At 37.7% G+C, this 18768-nt stretch overlaps 3 protein-coding genes across 5 annotated transcripts; 1 reads left to right on the top strand and 2 right to left on the bottom strand.

The window, feature by feature from the left end:
- The first annotated feature begins 1036 nt into the window (after positions 1–1036).
- On the top strand, positions 1037–9460 carry LOC111244667 (uncharacterized). Its single transcript, XM_022791978.2, has 3 exons — positions 1037–1679; positions 5855–8306; positions 8948–9460. Exons 1-3 carry the CDS (start codon positions 1531–1533, stop codon positions 9017–9019), a joined length of 2673 nt encoding a protein of 890 aa, XP_022647713.1. The 5' UTR covers positions 1037–1530; the 3' UTR covers positions 9020–9460.
- Positions 9374–18530, bottom strand: LOC111244668 (high mobility group protein 20A-like). 3 transcript variants are annotated; one of them, XM_022791980.2, is made up of 10 exons: positions 18446–18530; positions 17964–18156; positions 17016–17122; positions 13146–13370; positions 12669–12893; positions 12135–12428; positions 11746–11950; positions 11396–11598; positions 10864–11110; positions 9374–10175 (listed from the first exon to the last, which is right to left on the bottom strand). In XM_022791980.2, exons 3-9 carry the CDS (start codon positions 17109–17111, stop codon positions 10943–10945), a joined length of 1416 nt encoding a protein of 471 aa, XP_022647715.1. In that variant the 5' UTR covers positions 17112–17122; positions 17964–18156; positions 18446–18530; the 3' UTR covers positions 9374–10175; positions 10864–10942. The 3 variants fall into 3 exon arrangements, with proteins under 3 accessions (XP_022647715.1, XP_022647716.1, XP_022647714.1); XM_022791981.2 differs by having other exon boundaries at positions 18320–18459; XM_022791979.2 differs by lacking the exon at positions 18446–18530 and having other exon boundaries at positions 17964–18439.
- On the bottom strand, positions 14853–16962 carry LOC111244669 (uncharacterized). The gene has a single exon (XM_022791982.2). The coding sequence runs from the start codon at positions 16006–16008 to the stop codon at positions 14884–14886; it is 1125 nt and encodes a 374-aa protein (XP_022647717.1). The 5' UTR covers positions 16009–16962; the 3' UTR covers positions 14853–14883.
- Positions 18531–18768: the final 238 nt, after the last annotated feature.

Here is an 18768-nt window from a genome sequence, read left to right as displayed (position 1 = left end):
CAAAAGCTGAAATAATAACACACATATTGAAAACGTTATCAAAAGGAAACAAAAATGTACAAAGACGTTCAAACTGAAATTGTAATTAAGATTTCTTTCTGCATTCAAAGGTTGTCCAATCAATAGGTAGAGGCTTTTGAATTACTATCTGCATAATTTATAAATGATAAATTTTAATTTATTTACAAATTATTATTTATAAATCATGCAATAATAACATCTTTTTCCGCACATCTTAAAATGTTGTGTTATGAACAAACGCGGTGTTATGATTTATGGCATCAAACATTTTTTAAGGTGCAATATCCAAGCATTCTAAGCTTACTGTCATATTAGCAAAGCTTGAATTATTGAATTAGAAAAGCGTATACTGTTACTTGGTGAATCAACGGCCAATTTTTTCTATTTCAGTTGAAAAGTTTGCCGACATTCCGCATAGTGGAGAAGAACCGCAACCCCTAACGTTCACCCATAGATTACTAGATATGCAAAACTAGGTGGAACATTGCAGATGCTTGAGTTTACCGTATATAACGTGATAAGGCTTTTAGAACTCTGTTACATATGCACCTGTCTAGAGTTTTGATCAGACTCGCCGCTTTATTCCGAAGCCAGAGCGTTCCAGAACTAGAATTTGTTGACCAGAACTTGTGTAACTACACATTTTATTTCTCCAACGGGTTGCGGGCTTTCTTGGACAAAGGATGTGTTCGTGGTTGTATTACCACAGACCGGTTTCCAATCTAGGCCCTGTTATGTGTATGCTATAAAATGTGCGATAAATGTATGGAGAAATAGAAACAGCAAAAATATTTTCCGAACGCATCTCGATGTGAATCTTCCCAGTACTCGATGACATTTCTTACAAATAAAAACGAAGCCCCGTGCTGGAATCTAATGGCTAGAATTCATATCAACACCCCAGCAGCCTTAAGGAGCATTTATAATAAACTCGTACGCACTTCATCTTTGCGATTAAAACGGAGAAGGGAGAATAAGGTATACTGCGCCACGTAACGTGGACAGCAATAGCGTTTGCGTCTATGTCGCAGAAAGGATTGGGTCGGGAAGACCAGAAGAATGATTGACGGCCAATGTTAACTAGTTTACGTAAAGTATTGCTAGATTGGCGTGCCACTGGTATCGGCGCCAGTGTCACCAACTGGTGGATTGTTAAGAACGAAAACAAAGCGTGCTTTAATTTTGCAAGCATTGCACGAATTAGTTTTTTTTTTTGTAGTCGAGGGAATAAAACAGTTAACAAAGGCTCTGCCTGGGTTGATAGTTTTGTTATATCCCTTGTTATACCACAAAAAAAATTTAGTGCTTACAAGGCTAAATAAACACTCAATGTAGCTGCACCGTGTATGTCTAATTGTGCACTAATCGTTCTTGTAATAAAAGGAAGGCTGTGTGTATGACGATGTAGAAACGTATATTTCAAAAGACGGAAGTGACCATAACCTAACCTTAGGATCACTGGAATTATAAATTCAAGATTTATTTGACGCAGTTCAAAAGCATCGTAATATGTGGTCCGTGATAGTGCGACTTGCCACACTATGCGCACTGTATGTACTCCTCGCATACTGTAATGTGATGGTGATTTCGCAAAGACTTCGCATATATGATAGTTTGTACGCAGCACCACGTGAAAGTGGACGTCCGACAGAAACCAGGTAGAGTTATCAAGATCTACGCACTAGAACTCTCTGCCAAGGGCCTACGATGCCAGCCGTTATACGAATTATTATTACCGCTTTCATTGTCACATGATGATATACTAACTCGAGCTTACTAGCATGCACAAATGGCTATAATTAACGTTTACAGTGAAGCAACGACGATTGCAATGACTCGACGATAAAGTGAACCGCAATGTTCATCATCAGGCGTCAGGTTGTGAATTTGTAAAATTAACACTTAAAACATATCTATTTAATTCTCATCCGTGAACATTCATGAAAACTTCATTAAATCTTCCGCCAAATTCTAATTTTACCTTGAAAATCCTTCTTAATTTCTTTAAACTTAAACTATTATTTTAAGGTATGTAAAATATATTATCTTTGAAAAGCTGAATTAGGTATCCATAAGTTTGTACAACAACCAAAAAAGACTATAGTACATTAACGTAGACGTCATGTGCAATGTTCGCTCTTATAGATGACATATCTGCAGTCGTATCATTTTGCCAGGTCAGATTCTAATCCAACAACCGAATTATGCAAATCTAAGAATTCAATGTTATAAACCTCAAGGCCGAGAGAAACTAAAAACAACTTTGAAATTGAAAAATAGTTTTAATACAGATTTAGATTCAAATGTGTGTGAAAACTTCATTCTTTCTTTCATTCAATTCGCCTTAACAGGTTTTGTCAAAGAAAATTGTATACGAAGCATAAAGCACACTAGATGAAGATTCTCAATATAGGGTGATTAAAGCTGGTGTACAATGAATCAGGGCTGTACAATATTTTTCTCAAGAACTTAAATCAGTTGGGATGAAGCAGCCATTCGGACACTCCAAAACGTCCGTATTACTTCCCGCAATGTATGTTCTATTTCAAATAAAATTAAAATCGGGGAATATTAGACATGCTTTATCTATGATTACTCCATTGTACATGTACTTATCTAACGCGTTCTACACAACAGTTTAATATTTTTATTTCAACAGGTTTCATCGGTTTGTTATCACCCAACCAGAAACAAATACCATATTATTTTTTAAGTTGGTGTCGGATGGAGACGAAGAATGTTAACGTAACTTTTTTCTTAGAGCTACTTTAAGAACAAGTGTGGGGAATAACGAATAGATCTGTATATCGATCTTCTTGTCAATCTTTAATTACTTTTTAAAAGAATTAAGCGCTAGTTACTAACATAGTTTTCCAGTTGTTCAAGCAATAGTGACATTTTTGTATTAAAATGTCTAATGTAAAAAGCTCCGCTACAAGCTATTTAAGACACCAAATGCTGCATATATATGCAGTTTCCCAAAGATGTGTTGAAACACTGAATACTTTATAAAAAGGAAATAATTAAAAGAGGCTTCTTTTGTTTTACTTTCAAGGCGATCGTACAGAGGAATTAATATAAGGACCAATTTTATTTTTTTTATTGAAAAATTTGTTACATTAAAAACGTTAGGCTCTTCCAGACATTATGGGTCCATTCCTATCACCAGGCTCATTGGAAAGTCAAGGAGCAGGGATACAGCAGTATCCAATTTTACATCATATACTACTGGCATAGAAAAATCAGTAAGTATAGGCCGAGGATTGGTGTTCGAGAACAAAGTTAGTGTCTAATCGACCGGTAGAAAATATTAGCTTTTGTTTGAACCTAATTATATAGAGCCCTTTAACACACATAAAGTATATGAATCACAACTTCCGTTACTGTGAACGATTTGCATCGAAATCAGCAATTATATTTCATTCAATATATTTGATTGCGATTGCAGTTGTTTCTATTCTATTAATCTCAATAATGAGATTAGTAAGAAGCATAAAAACTTACTATTACAAACACCGTTGCAATGAAGTAGGGATTCGTAATCCACAAGTCCACTTCCTTAACATACATGTCTTGTTTATATGCAGCTTATATTTAAAATATTTGAATTACAAAAAAAGTCGCGTGAACGTCTATGGACTACCAGCAGAAGAGAGGTGAATCATGTGATAACCTGGAATGGTCTTGTGCGCGCAGAAAGAAGCCGATTATTTTAAAATTTACAATATGTAATTATTTATAATGACCTTAGGCTTCAGAAATTGTAAAGCCTTACTGTTACGCATATTTGCTACGGTTTCTATTGATCGCTAAATTATAATTTTTACCAACGTCTTATCCATGTTTTTTCAGTAGGTTATAAGTTAATGCTTTATATACGCTAAGATTTATGTAGTACCGTGGAATTTTCACCCGATCCACCTTGGACGTCGCTTCTTTAAGGTTTGGTTTGGAGTTAACTATAATAACACCTCTAAAGTTATTGGAGCGCGATTCGATGTACTTAAACTGAGTGGATAAAATCCCTAATAGCTTCCGTTCAAATAAACTTTTTATAAGAGAAAGAAACATTTAATTTGTTGTTGTTTAGCGAAGACGAAATACCGTTAATGCTGACTAAGAACAGATGCACCGTTAAACAACTAACTATTCTCGCATTTCTCTCTTTTGTCAATTTCAGAGGGTTTTGCCTGTTTTTTAAGGTTGCCCTCAAATGTTTTTCGTGTTGTATCGCCGGTACGTTAGCCATTAAATATTACCTCAGGCGGCTGGCGTCTAGCACGAAGCGAAGTGTGTCTACGCCTGGACTCGATATATATGGACTATTACGTGTGTTTAAGTTTAACAGGCAAATTCGTTATCCACTGCGCTGTCATGGAAATGTCAGTTGCCCCAAACGTTCTTCATGTTCCGTCACTTGAGCCGCTAGGCATTACTTCAAATGGCTGGCTTCCAACCCGAAACGAGGTGTCCCCCTAGTCGCATATTTATTAGCATGCTTGCATACTAAATTTAAGGGAGCGTGGTGAGTTAGATTGGAAAGGAGTGTAGACACATTTCGTTTTGCACAAACAGCCAGTCGTGTAAAGTAATGCCTGACGGAAGATGCCCTAGTAGACACAGGCGACTATTTTAACGTACTCTGCCAATTGCATGACTCCAGAACGGTGCCTGACAAATGAAAACGAATGAATGAATTCAGCTGGTTACCGCCACGAATGTTTGCTTTGAAACCCCATCCTACGCTGCCGGTTTGAACCTACCAGTGGCTGACAATTTTTCACACATTAGCTACTTATGGATCGCCTGTACCCAACAATGCTTACCGTAAAATTTCTTAACGTTTTTTTAACACAAAAATCGCATCCTGTATAATACTAGTCATCATTTGGACATTCATTAGTTTTAGCTTTTGGGTAAGGCGCATCATAATAGGAGTTGTACTGAAAATACGTTATCGTTATTCTATACAACATAGTTATCACTAACAATCAGGCTATTTTCTTTCACGTTTCTCTCTCCTCCTCCTCTCCCACTCTGCCTTTCCCCGACTGCGGTCTCCTCCCATAACTTAGTCGATCTTTTGAATCATTTCTCTATTCTTTTTCTTTTTACATAGCTTGCATGAAACGTATATTCATTTTTATTAATTACGATAGATACTATAAATAGATGTAAAACGCCACAAAATAACTGTTAATAAGGATTTCAGCTCCCTTCATTATATATATATAGCTATATTGAAATAGCTTAATTAAACAATCACTATTAATCGAAATAATAGATTGACATATGTATGTTAAAAGTATGTCACAACAAAAATAAATTCCTGACTCAAAGTATGTGATACTACATTCTACATATAGCCTATTCGACATACAGCCGTTCAATATATTATACAGCCTACAAATCTGCTCACTTTTACAGAGATATTATGTAATGCTTCTAATAGACCGATATGAAACAAGAAAAATGACAATGGCTACGTGTCTTCTAAAGACATATTTGGCAATCGACAACACAAAAAAGGGCAATAACAGATGTATAACAACAAAATAGATATATTAGCACTTATATCAATGCTTTATATGTAATTGTTAATGAAAAGTCATAGTCTAATTTGCTAAGTCTAATTTTCGTCTACCCTAAAATCGAAGATTAGATGAGCGGACGCTGGAGACAACTAAAGCCCGATGATTTTGTTATATAAAATATATGGCTATTGAGAATGTGCATGGTTCCGCAGTTCCACAGTCTTCTCGCCGTTTCAGCAGACAAGTGAAAACAGTGTCTCTAAAATTAGAACAATCTGCTTGTTTTGGACCTGTTTCAGGAAATTATCAAAAACTGTCACGCGTCCTGCAGCAACACAGCGGCCGAGTATGGTTCACTCCACCCGAGCCTCCGAAGATACAAAATATATCCATGGGATGACCTATATGGAACATAAGGAGTATGACAACGCTGAGCGAGAAAGACAACAAAATACTTTTTCTAAAAGAATAGATAGTAACAAACAAAGCGCTGCCTCGGAGATAAGAGGAGAGTTTAGTCACCGTTTCCGACCCGTAGGCGTCTCGCACTCACCGTCTTGGAAAATGGCAACTGTGGACCCGTGGCCCTACATCGCATCAAAGGCTGACAAAAGCACTACAATTTCACCCTACTCCTACTTTAATACAACACCTAAGCTTAGATCAGTTTCGTGGCGCAGTACATATCCAATAGTGGAGCCGTATCAACCAACAGCACGATCCATTAGTGAAATCAAGTCTTCATTTGGGAGGAATGTAGTCCAAGTAGGCTTACGAACACGATATCCCTGCTGCCAGAATGAAACTAAGGAAGTTACCAGTGATGGCGCGCAAGTCAAAGGTCGGCTTCGATATTACCACAGTTTCTCTAAAGAACATGGTTATGCACCTCACAGACCTATAAAATTAATTACTACTGTCACTGCACAAAGACCTACGCAAGCATGGATAAGCACGCTGGATGTGGAAAAAGGCACTCGTCATCATAACACGGTACATCAATTTAATTTGGGACAATCTAGAAAAGCCGTTAGTGGTTCTGGAGAAGCAACCGAAAAAATTAAGACCATACCTCGACAATTTTATCGAACAACAACTTGGGTGCCCCAAACCACTAAGGACAGAATACATGAAGCACAATTAAAGAGAAATTCCACAAATATTCAGCGGAATTCTACAAGAACGTACGACGAGTTGCCGCCTATATACTCGTTCGAAATGCCTCGTTTCAGCTTTAGTGGAGCTAGGCGAACATCAATAATTACTACAACAACAAAACGGCCTTTAACCAGAGATGAATATGACTATTATGACGAACTCGAAGATAGACAAACGACGGCAAAGGCTTCTTACAAAGATTCAACAGTAACTAACAGCTTTCCTAATATGTCTTGGACAGCTTACAGTGCTATACCTGATAGATCATCAAAATTGAAACCAGCAGCGAATACAGACATCACTCGGAACCTCACATCTCACCCAATAACACTCTCTGCAATAGAAGCACCAAACCGTAGACAAGCGCTGACATCTAAGAGTTCCACGGAAAAAAATTATGACGACAATGATGATTTTGAAAAGTGGAAAGTGTCCATCGAGCAAACCGTGCAAAGGCTTCGAAGACCCTCTAATAGAGGGCGAAGTTTAGCTTACCGAAAGCTGCCAAAAAGTTCTCTGACGCTAGAGCATGATATAGCACCTTTAATTGAGGTCAGCGGTGTAGAAGAGCAGGACTGGAAGTATGTTCATGAAACGAATCAAAATGAACTTTCAACACATCGCCTACCAAGTAGCAATTGGAGGAGAGGAGAGGCTGAGCTAAATATGGGTAACATAGATCCTACTATCGATGAATTTGTATTTTCAAAGTCTCGACGCACAACCACAAGTGCATTAACTTCCACCACTTCAAAACCTACTGTCTACGCAACAACAAATAGAACCTGGAGACCCTTACTTTTGACAACTAGAAGACATGTGCCGCGGAGACCGATTCCTATGAGGGTAAGACATTTCGGCTCACTTGGCCATGCGGTAATTGCCCCGCGGTATCGTGATCGAGTGTATATACCACCAGCTGGAATACTAACTGACAGACACGACACACCCGGTTCGATTTTAAAGATGACAACTGCAAAGCAATCCACGTTTAACAGATCTAGTACGCACTTCGAGGTCGAGAACACGACGTACCCTACCAAAACAACAAATTCTTCTTCGGCAGAAAAGAAGTTAGATACTGTCGCAACTACTAGTACTATTCATACTACTTTAGAGCAGAGCTCGAGAGTCCCATACGGCACCTCGGATGGCACCCATAACTTGTATGCAACGCCACATATTTACCGGCTAACTACAACGACTAGAATGCCTGTCTTCGGGGATGGAATGTCTATTGAGCAGCAGCTTGTTAAAGCTATGAAACGTTTACAAGAGCGAAATAGACGAATAGAACAACAGCAGAGAGAAAGAAACAGCCGACGCCAACAAGGAAATTATAGAATTAAAGCAGATGTGAAAAAGACGAATTTACTCAAGCACGATCTTCAAACAATGTACGAAGTTGAGGGGAGCGGACTCTGGGACCATATGCTGGCAGATAAACCTGCTCTTTTAGAAGCGGTACCTGAAGTGGCAGTTATGCAGCTTGGAGATGATTCCCAAATAAGAGAAGAAATCCAGCAAACCCTTACGGAACAAATTGACGATAGCGCTATTTACGGAGAATTTTCAAACGAACATATTATTGAGGTAAGACGACAGTATCTAGAGATTTTATGATGCAGCCTACACATAACCATACATAGAACTGTTTGTTCGTCACAAATCTAATTCGTTTTGTCTTAGGATGGGTTCATAACTGCAATAAGGGCAAAAATATACAAAGCGTATGGGAAATTTAGACTGAATTTATATGACGTTAGATTTCGTACTGCAATGGCTGCAAAATCAGTCAGGCATTGTATCTAGCTCTGCTAACGTACCTATGTTGTTTGTATGAACCTACGTATTCCTAAGGTACGGAATATGTAGGTTGTAAGCGCCGAAGGAAGGCTGCCTTTGAGTCTAATGAACTTCCTAAACCTCAGATATCATAATCCAAAACGTGCCTAATACAACGAAACGAGTTACATCTCATACTTACATTTTACATAATTTTAAGCTTAATTTATTTAATTTTTATTAAATAAATAATGCAATTGTGAAATAAATAATAAACATTTTATTTAACTTAGACCGATTATTTCTACCGTAAACATCATACTAAATGAATGCCTTCAATTGAAATTCCTTTGAATGGCACGTGCCAAGTTTTTTTAGACTACGAAACGTTTTTTCAAGAGTAGCCTTTCAAGTGGAAATAACAAATAATTAATTACGCGTTTTTACAGGTCGGTGACCGAAACGAGCCCGAAGAACATACAGGACAGAAAAGAACACGTTTTTTATTAAAGGGCCTTTGAAATAATTTTTACTTGCAGCGTAATGATATGTGCAACCTGTACTGATATCTGCTGGTAAACAAATGGTCATTATAATCTCCTAGATTCAATTTTTCATACTAGCATCTAAATTAGTCATTGATGTTTATCCAATTTTAGAACCGATACAAATAGGAAAGCAATACAGGTTTTTTAAAATCATTTTTTGTACTACCGACGACTTTTATTATAAATAATATATTATATAACTATTATAGGCGATCCTTATTTTATATTATATATATATATATATATATATACTAAGGTTCGCCATCGTAATTAAAAGTCCTTAATTGGTTAAAGAAAATAATAGATTCATAAACTGAATAAACAGAGTTCGGTGATGTTAACGTTTATTATTGTACACGACTATTATACAGCACAATCGTGATGATCAATAAATAATCGCTTAATGATTATTACTATTGTGAATCGTCTATGTATGGGATATTTTCTATCAAATGGAATACGTTTTGTGCCGTTTTCCAGCACGAACACTAAGTAATACATTACTGTAGTAATTCATTGGACTGTTTTTGGCTCAATGTCAACTTTTCAGATATATGCTTACTTATATACTAATTTATGTTTACCAAAAAATATAATCATTGATCTAAAATATTATATATTTTTAGATACTAGGTTGTGAAAACATATTCGTTAGGTAGCACAAATATATGGTAAAGTTAGACGGCAATATTATTCGATTCGATACTAATGCTTATTATTATTATTATCAAAATATACATTCGGCAAAAACTTGTCGAGTTACATCTAAAATGTTGATTTGCTTTGTAAATTATGTGTATTGAGCCGGTAAATTCACTCGAATACTACCCTGCGTCCACAGCCATTACCTATCAAATAGCCGTGTATCGATATATATATATATATATACCTTGCGCCTTTATACAGGTCCACTCTGAACTATGAGATTATAATGTATTTAATACTAATGACTCACAATTGACTCAATGCCTTTGTTTCAACTTAGTCACGCCTTTCAATGCGTACTCTATTTTATCAATTCAAATAACAAACACATTAGATTCAATCAGGCTTAAATTTCACCTCAAGTACTCACTTCACGCTCTTGTCATGTGCTCACGAACTTCCATCAACGAACGAATCGTTTGTGCTGCAGCGATCAAATAGTATTTTGTAAGTGACTTTATATACTCTAACCTGTCACACTGTGTGGATACTGAGTGAAGTCAATAGACCAGTTTGATTGTTTTCTACATATTTGTACAGCATTGACAAATCCTTCCTAGGTATAATGACTTAAAATGGCCTAGTGTACTATCATTTGATACCTAGTGATGCTTAATTAGAAGTAAATGTTTTGTCCTTGCCTGTTACATGTATTGTCACACAATATACGCAGAAGTGCTACTATCCTAGGCACGTAAGCTGTAAAAGCCTGACCCCATACTTCCGTGTTAACCTGACGTGAAACAATTCCCTTTTAAATCTACTCATGGGTCATACGCGCAGTGTCTGTTCGCTACAAGAACTGTCTTTGCTGCTAGCAATTGGCTGGTGGGCAAATTTCCATTGCGAAATAGACTGGCGCACAATTCCTTGTAATTCCTAGGTTTTGTACCTATCGTTAACTGGAGTCTCTTGAGGATCGGCCAACGTTTCGCTCAATTGATAAAGAAAAACTTATTTAATAAAAAATTCTCGCCCCTTTTCTCTTTGGAAGTCTCGAAATAGCTCATAAGAGTGTAAACACGACCATTGCAATTAGAAGAAGACCTTAAAAAATATCTAAGAAAATGCTTCGCAAAAATCTCATGATTGCCCCCAAATAGACTACTTACTGGTTTCGACGAAACCTCTTAATATCGCCACATGACTTCCTCGCGTATTCAAATTGCCAAGCAAATTCCAAATCACTCATTAAAGATCCCTAAGAGTTTCTTCTATATTTCCGACCACAGAACGGATATTGTGCAGCAATTTATCATGTTCTCTGGGCGAAGACTGAATTAGACCGAGCGCGTATTGCAAAAATGCATCAACGTTCTCGACTGTCGGAGCGCCGAATTCCCAGCCCGGAACTGTTACCTGAGTTGGGTAGAATACGAGAAAACATACAAAATTAGAGGCAAAAATATACTCTTTCACATGTTATCAACACCACTCCTCATTTTCATATTATACACTTGCACTACATGCGCCGATAGTACCATTTTTCTTATTACCGTATGCTATTAACATTAGAACACAGAAAAAAGTAACATAATCTAGTCACTCCCTACAAAGCCACTAAATTTACTGAAGTATTAGGCCCTCTTAAAGAACAGCTGAGAATGAAATCTAACAAATCGTCATTATCCATTATTGTCTAACCTGTTGAAAGGCCTGAGCGAGCGTGGCTCTTAATTTGTCAAGGTAAATTTGCATGGCCTTATTTGAATTCCGATGAGTCTCTACTTCAGCCTCCAGTCGGCCTATAGCGTCCTTAAATGAATCGATGTGCTTTGCAAGAACTGCATTGTGCTCCTCCAGTTCAGTATGAGACTTCCGAAGTGCACGCATTTCGGCCTCTCGAGCTAAAACATGAGAACTGGATGTTACATGCTTATCTGATGACAAGATGATCTCAAAAAATGCTAACAGAAGCGTACATCGGAGACAACAGCAGAGCGGAAAAAGACATGATGGCTGTTACTAACGGCAAAAATGTAAGTATTACATACCTTTATTATGGTCAAGGAACTCTTCAGTAAATATGGGTATATCGAAGGTCGTATCTTCAGGGTTATGTCGTATATTGGGGATAGGGGCTGGAGGAGATACTTCTCGACCCATCATCATTGACGCTCCAACTCCACAGATAACTTCTTCTGGCTTTACAACTACCTTTGGCTTCAGACTAACCGGTCCACCCATTTTAAATGGGTACTGAAAATAAACACATGTCTCACGCTACATTAAAAAACGAAATTCCACTTATAAGGAGAGGATCGATAAGAACCAATTTTGGTCAACTCACCTAAAATGATTTACCACAGAAAGAGTAAACGTCGGCAATTGCGGCCCTGGCGGTGATGATGCTGAATATCGTATTTCTCATGCCGGTACCTACCTTATTGTTTTCTCCATTATTACTATTGTTGTTAGGATGTCCCATCGCAGCTCCGGTAGCGGTGGCTCCCATAGGAAGTGCCGAGGTCGCTGTCCCATTGTTAGCTTTGAGTTGCTGCCTTCGCCTTTGATCCCCTTCGCGTGCAGCTTGAACCTCGAATTGTTGACAGTGCCTTTTCGCAGCATCTTCCTCCGCGAGCTGCCGACGGAACTGCTTGTAGGCATCCGTCCGCTGATATTCCTCAACCTCTTTCGCGTATCGCTCTCGGTCACGCTCCGCCGCATCGAGATATTTCTGTGGTATATAATTAGATGCGTCAAAGTAAGTAATCTAAATATAATACGCATAAAAATAATAGAGAAATACTGTCATTATCATAGAGATTAACCATAGACTGCATCATCCAAAAAAGAATATCGCAAGGCCACTTCGCCATCAATGATTCGACTTTTTATGAGTGCATGAAACCATTCACTGATCATATTGTGTATATATTAAAAATTATCTAAATCAACAATATGTTTATGTTAAGACCTGTTTCTCTTCCTGCTTGAGTGCGCTCCACTCGTGGGCGAGTAGTTTGGTTATATTTGAGAAAGCGGCGTCTGGATTATTTCTTCGACATCTTTCGCGGTTTTCGTTGAGAAAGCGGACATAACCGTTTATAGGAGCTTTCGGTGCATTGTGATCTCTGGCTCGGGGACGACGTTGGCGGCGCTCATTACCTGCTTTCGGTGGGCGCCCGCGGCCACGTTTATGCTGTAACCACAAGACCCAAGAAGAAAATAATTGTTCTTTTAGATAAACACAGTAGACTTCCTTTTTGCCTGGCTACTAATTGAGTTAACAACAGAACATACCCATTAGTAAACTAACACAACGAACTTTATTTTTTACGTTTCGTGATATTTTTAAAGGGTAAAGGATGGCAAAGTGAGGCTAATGATGGCTCAAATAGAATTGGTTAACATCTCTCCAACCAGTAACCACAAAGGATGCCGAATTTCTTACCCCCGGGGTCGTATTTTCCACATTTTCTTCAGCTTCCATATCTTCTTCCTCTTGTACAACCTCATCGGCTTTCAACTCATGGTTACTTCCAGGACTTTTGGCAACGATACCGATGTCACACGAGTCCATTTGTTCGCCGTCTCTCGAAAACACGGAGTCTTCCCGTTCATCTACCAGAGCTTCTTTAGCGCCAGAGGATGTCGACTGACTCGCCGAATCACCACCCTTTTTTCACCCATAAATCCAGACAATTTCAACACGATGTGTTGAGACATGCATATAAAACAGAAAACTTAACTTAGATTATAACATACAGAAATGCACATATACAGCGTCAGCAGCTGATGGTATGTGTAAACTATCCCGTTATACATAACACAATACTTCAGTGTTATTATGAATTATAGGAAAGATGTTTCTAACAGGCGTATAAAAATGGTAGTGAAAAACTAAGCATTTTGAAATAAGGCCGGAATCCTGGCGAGTATTCACGTATTTAACCCGCAGACGTACATTTTAAATGGACAAAGATAGTTATTATTATTATTACTATTACTGTATATCTTACAATTTTTATAGTATTTTATTTGTTTGATTAGATGTTCGAAGAAAAAAAAGATAGACTTAGAGAAAAGTTTAGATGAAAACGTACTAATTTACGGTCTTAGATATGTTCGACCATAAACTTATTAGTTGATTAATATGGTATTATACATAGTAATTAATGGACTCTAAATAATTATATGAGCTTTAAGGACCATCTTCCGATCTCAACTTTAGCCCATCACTCCTTAACAAAGCCATCATATATATGGTATAGTATGGCATATTGAACCTCTTTTGCCATTGTTGTAAATTGTTGTATTTTGAGTGTTAGCATGGTATTTAACTATTGCGAATTTATGATCATAATTGAATTCTTAATTGATTGACTCAATACTCCAAATGATGCATCGACATCCATCTATTCCACAGTATTGCATGCAATTGTACTGTTTGTCCAAATTTGAGCTAACGTGTTCCGTTCGGTTGAGTTAATTACCATTATGGTTATTGCTTTAACGCTTTCGTAATAATAATTAATTTGCAAAGGCTATCTGGATCGCTATTACCCCAGAGTTACCTACAAAGCACTACTAAGACTCTCTCTCTCTCTCTCTGATGCAATCTCTATCTCTTATGGCAGTTCTACATCAAAGTACATCAAAGTTTTAAGATGTGAAAAGTGGTTCTGGTTTCCAGTATATGAATGCCCACTAGAGGCCTCTATTAGAATGCTAGCACCATTGCAAATGTTACATAAACGTCAACAACTCTCTCAAACCTTTGAACCTTTAAACATCATAGTAAACATTAACTTCGCTAACAAAAAATGTTACATAAGTATTCTTGCAATAAATATTCTAGATTATGAATTATTGAAAGTGTTCTTTTCAGTTCTGCGGACTCTGGTTAGATTATTTGAAAGAAATAAAGAACTCATAATATAATAATAAAGAACTTCCGCCTTTTATTTTTTTATTCACCAAAAACGAAATTACTAAGAGTCTATGTCTAAACCTAATCCATCTAGGCTTCATAACGAAGCACTCGTAACGATATGCATAGATAGGCTTGTACTGAGATATAGCTTACAAACAGTTAGTAATCTTTTGATTCGAACCAAACATTGAAATGTTTATAAATACTCAAAAAAGATTCATCGTATATTGTTAATGCATTTATTAGCTAAAACACATTACAACAAATTCCACAGCTTTTCTACACGTGTTTCCCCTTTCAGTATAACTTTCAGTTTGTCAGTCTCTTCTTTGTTCATAAACATGATGATAGTGTCGAATCTTCCTACATGAGTTATAGCCTCTAGCAAAGCCACGGAGTTTGTTCGAACATCCGCGATAGCGTCATGACGGCTTTTGCTTTCGGCAACGGCATTATAAAGTAGGGCAATTATATCTGATAATACGTCCGGCTCCATCGAATTTTGAAACACAGCCTTAACTCCTTGGGGACCCATCATCATCAGGTACTGAGTTCGCTCCTTGGGATGACCTGCCAAATCGCGCCAATCTGCATAAAACTCATATGAGGTGGTGGGCGGTGAGGGCATAATAATTCTCGGCACAATGTCCATTTTTTCTGCAATCTCTCTGTGCTCATCTGAGCAGGTTTCGATTTCCTCCTTATCCTTAAGGTTTAATTCCTCAATACGCATTCTTTTAAATTCTCCACTCCAATCCTTTTTTCTAGCACAAGGCATCACAGGACTGCTCTTAAACTCAGTGAAAAATCTTTTTTGGCTTTTAGCTTTGGCCCACAAGTCTATTTTCAGTGATTGAGCTTCTTTCTCGGCTACACTGTTTCCTGGCTCAAGTCGTCCGACGGCTTCAAAGTCGAATAAGGCTTCTTGAATCATGCCTAGCGCTTTACGTGCCATACCACGACGAAAGTATGCCTTAACAAAATCTTTGTCAAGTCTCAGGGCCTGTGAGCAATCCTGGTCCACAGCTCGATAGAAATCAAGAGCAGTTTTTGAAAGTGTATCATCGTTGGTATGTTTTGAACACAAAAGATCAGCTTTCTTTAAAAAAGCCATCGCTCGATTTCCGTAAAGAATGGGGTTAGACAGGTCGGCTTGGATAGCAATTGTGTAACTGTGGATAGCCTCGTCATAATCGCCCTTCTTAAAACACTGGTTGCCTCTGTCCTTAAACATGTTTGCTTTAATAGCGTCATGAACAATCTCCATTTCTTGGTCCGTCGATTCTTTACTTGTGTCACTATCTGAGTTTGTACTCAATACGTCCATTGTTTCACCTGCTTCAGTCCCGGCTTTACCCTTTTCCTGAAGTTTTCGTCGCATAATATCTTTCTACTCTCACTAAAGCATTGTATTAAATTCCTAAACTGAAGCTAACTGCGTGAAATGGTACAGACGAGGCCGATTTCTTCTGTATCCAAATTTATTAAAAAGTCTATGTTTGAATTAGAATAGACTTCGCGAACAATGGAAAATCCGATGTAATAGAAATAGATGTTTGAGATTTTCAGGCGTCCGTCGTCAGCCATGCATGAAAATAACAACACCAGTGCTTGGAAGGCAGCCTTGTTGTTCGGCTTATTCGACGGAACGTGGAACATCAGAAAGACCACCTACAGATATGTCACCCAGGCTTCCAAAAGCCATTTTGATTACTTTAGAAATACACATGAAAAAGATCTCGATCAAATCGGAATTCCAAATCTCAAGTCATATACTTTCTAGTGTCTCATCTTGGCTTTAATTTAAGCGTAAGCCGTGATATGGGTTTGAAGCGCTCGCGAAATTGGATTAGATTCATCAACGTACATGTTTTACCAATGTTAGCATAAAAAAGCGCTCATTGACAGTGTTTTTCTATAGTAACTCAAATACTCAAAATATATAGATTTAGTTCGTCTGATTCTTTTACCATCATTCAGAGATTTCTAATAAACATTCAAACATTTTAATTATCAACGATTTAATCACTTTATTAGTCAACATCAAGTGGGATGTCAGTCTTGTGAAGATATTAGCATGTAAAAGCTACAAGCTCAATTCTTTGTATATAAAATGTCCTTGTATTGACTTTAAGTACAACAAACGCTAAATCCATGCGATAAGAGAAAATCCTAAATTGAAGACAACAAAAAAGGAACACGACTTACAGGTACCTTTGTGATTCTGTAAGGGTTATACAGAGTATTCAATTTTATGAGTAAATGCTTATGATATAAATCGAATTGGAAGTTGGAACTTACACATAAAGGTTATATGGCTCATTGCTGAAGGAACAACTGTATGCAATTCTCAAATTTATTTTAAGCCATGATGTAGTGTTCTCATACCTTTTCCAAATCGATATCCATTCTATCTCGTTTTATCTCTTCGTTGTCGCAACTCGTGCTATCAGGCTTATTATTACTCTCGTTGCCGACCGACATATTCCAAGGGTCTAAAATATTTACATGTAACCATATTATTTATTAATTTCAATCTTCCGTTTAAGGTTTATCCCGTCAAATATAGCTGCCGCGTTACTTTATTCTAAACGAAACACAAAAACAGCCTCTGTTCTTGTCTGAAGAGAACAAAAATTCATTCCTGATTTCATCAACCTGCTTCGCCAATAAATCCCTCGTCCTGTTTTATAAAGTTTTACCCTGATTTTAACAGCTAGCCAGTTAATTTCAGTTATTTGTTATTATCGAGAAAAAAACATCACTTTCCAAGAAGACGCAACCGACACTCTTTTGCGATACAGTGTATTTTTTTAGTTAAAATACTTTGTAATCCGTTCCATAAGCGCAGTTAAACATTGCGTACTGGGTAGCCTTAGTATAATATGTAAGTCCGCTGATCTGTTTAATTCTTAATATAAGAGTGTTTTATGGAAGAAGCTTTATACTGCTTTTGATCAGAAGTGATTTAGGGATAATGGACATACTAATAAAATAGAGCCATATGTGAATTAGGACAAAAATCATTGCCCAAACAAAGAAATACTAATAAACAGACTTTCTGCGCAAAACTGTGGCCACATCTCGACAAAATCCGGTCAAACCGAATCCGGTAAATAATGCTTTCGCCGGCCGTAGCTGGTGCAAAGACAACGGCGGCGTAATGATCCGAAAGCGAAACACGTTTCCGCGAACGGCTGCGCATTCAGAGGACCCACACAGATGTTCATATAATTTACGCATAGAACATAATTAAATATAAATAGACAAATATCTAAGAAAATAAAATTTCTTGGGTTTTTCGCAGCCTTCTGCGAGGAATCACATAGTACTTACCAATTGTGCGGCTCGCGACTTGCTGTACACCGTGTGATTAATTTTTGGTCGCTTATGAAACTGGTGATTGAAAGGGTTGCCTGTCTTCGATGATAAGAATTCCTTTAAGCCCTTATTCAAGAATCGTCCTCTCTGTTGCTATCGCAATTGCTGTTTGAGCGACAATGTGAGTTGAGGCAAAAAGCTGTTCGAGCTGAAATGAGGCAGACAGAAACACTATACAGTTTTCATTCCCACAAGAGCTGACTATGATAGCTAGCTGTATGTCGTTATGCCGTGCTTTCAATGCTATATTAATTGCAATAGCAGTCGGTCTTGCTGCTTCGTGCTCTGTTCCTTAGCGAATAGAAATTAACCATAATAACAGTAGCCAAGAGGGTTATCGAAGCAATAGTACTGATAGTAGTGGTAGTGGTGACTGAAATCATCCACACCAAACATGAGCGGAACTGCACAGAAATCAAGCAGGCAAAAGGAATTACAGTGGTGTAAGTAGGAAGGCCCGCAGCGGTACAACTCCTCCTGCGCTGCCCTACTCAACGTTGTTTGGGTTCGCCGACCTAAGCGCCGCCTGGTGGTCATCAGCAATACTACAGCAGCGGGCTAGCAGCATAACCTATAGCGGGTTATGCTAATTCATATGATTTCTATAATTATTATTAGTTATTAGTCTGAAAGACAATTTAAGTAGCGTTTTGTGACTTTGGCAAACTCGCAACCGTCAACCGTTACTTCCTTATTAACAAGAATAGCAGACCCAGAAACGTGAAAAAAAGTGGCGAAATAAACTAGAAGTATATAATGT

This window comes from Varroa destructor, unplaced genomic scaffold, assembly GCF_002443255.2.
Source record: "Varroa destructor unplaced genomic scaffold, Vdes_3.0 BEIS01000002.1, whole genome shotgun sequence".
NCBI lineage: Eukaryota > Metazoa > Arthropoda > Arachnida > Mesostigmata > Varroidae > Varroa > Varroa destructor.
Note: the sequence above shows the minus strand (reverse complement) of the source record. Positions and strands in the feature narration are given on the sequence as shown.

What these genes read in the sequence shown, in the direction of transcription:
- LOC111244667 (XM_022791978.2), top strand. Translation starts at nt 1,531, where the DNA reads ATGTGGTCCGTGATAGTGCGACTTGCCACACTATGCGCACTGTATGTA. An exon ending in GGACGTCCGACAGAAACCAG is followed by an intron (nt 1,680 to 5,854) that starts GTAGAGTTATCA and finishes GACCTGTTTCAG; the next exon opens with GAAATTATCAAAAACTGTCA. An exon ending in CAAACGAACATATTATTGAG is followed by an intron (nt 8,307 to 8,947) that starts GTAAGACGACAG and finishes GCGTTTTTACAG; the next exon opens with GTCGGTGACCGAAACGAGCC.
- LOC111244669 (XM_022791982.2), bottom strand. Translation starts at nt 16,008, where the DNA reads ATGCGACGAAAACTTCAGGAAAAGGGTAAAGCCGGGACTGAAGCAGGT.
- LOC111244668 (XM_022791980.2), bottom strand. Translation starts at nt 17,111, where the DNA reads ATGTCGGTCGGCAACGAGAGTAATAATAAGCCTGATAGCACGAGTTGC. An exon ending in TGGATATCGATTTGGAAAAG is followed by an intron (nt 13,371 to 17,015) that starts GTATGAGAACAC and finishes GGGTGAAAAAAG; the next exon opens with GGTGGTGATTCGGCGAGTCA. An exon ending in ATAATGGAGAAAACAATAAG is followed by an intron (nt 11,951 to 12,134) that starts GTAGGTACCGGC and finishes GTTTATTTTCAG; the next exon opens with TACCCATTTAAAATGGGTGG.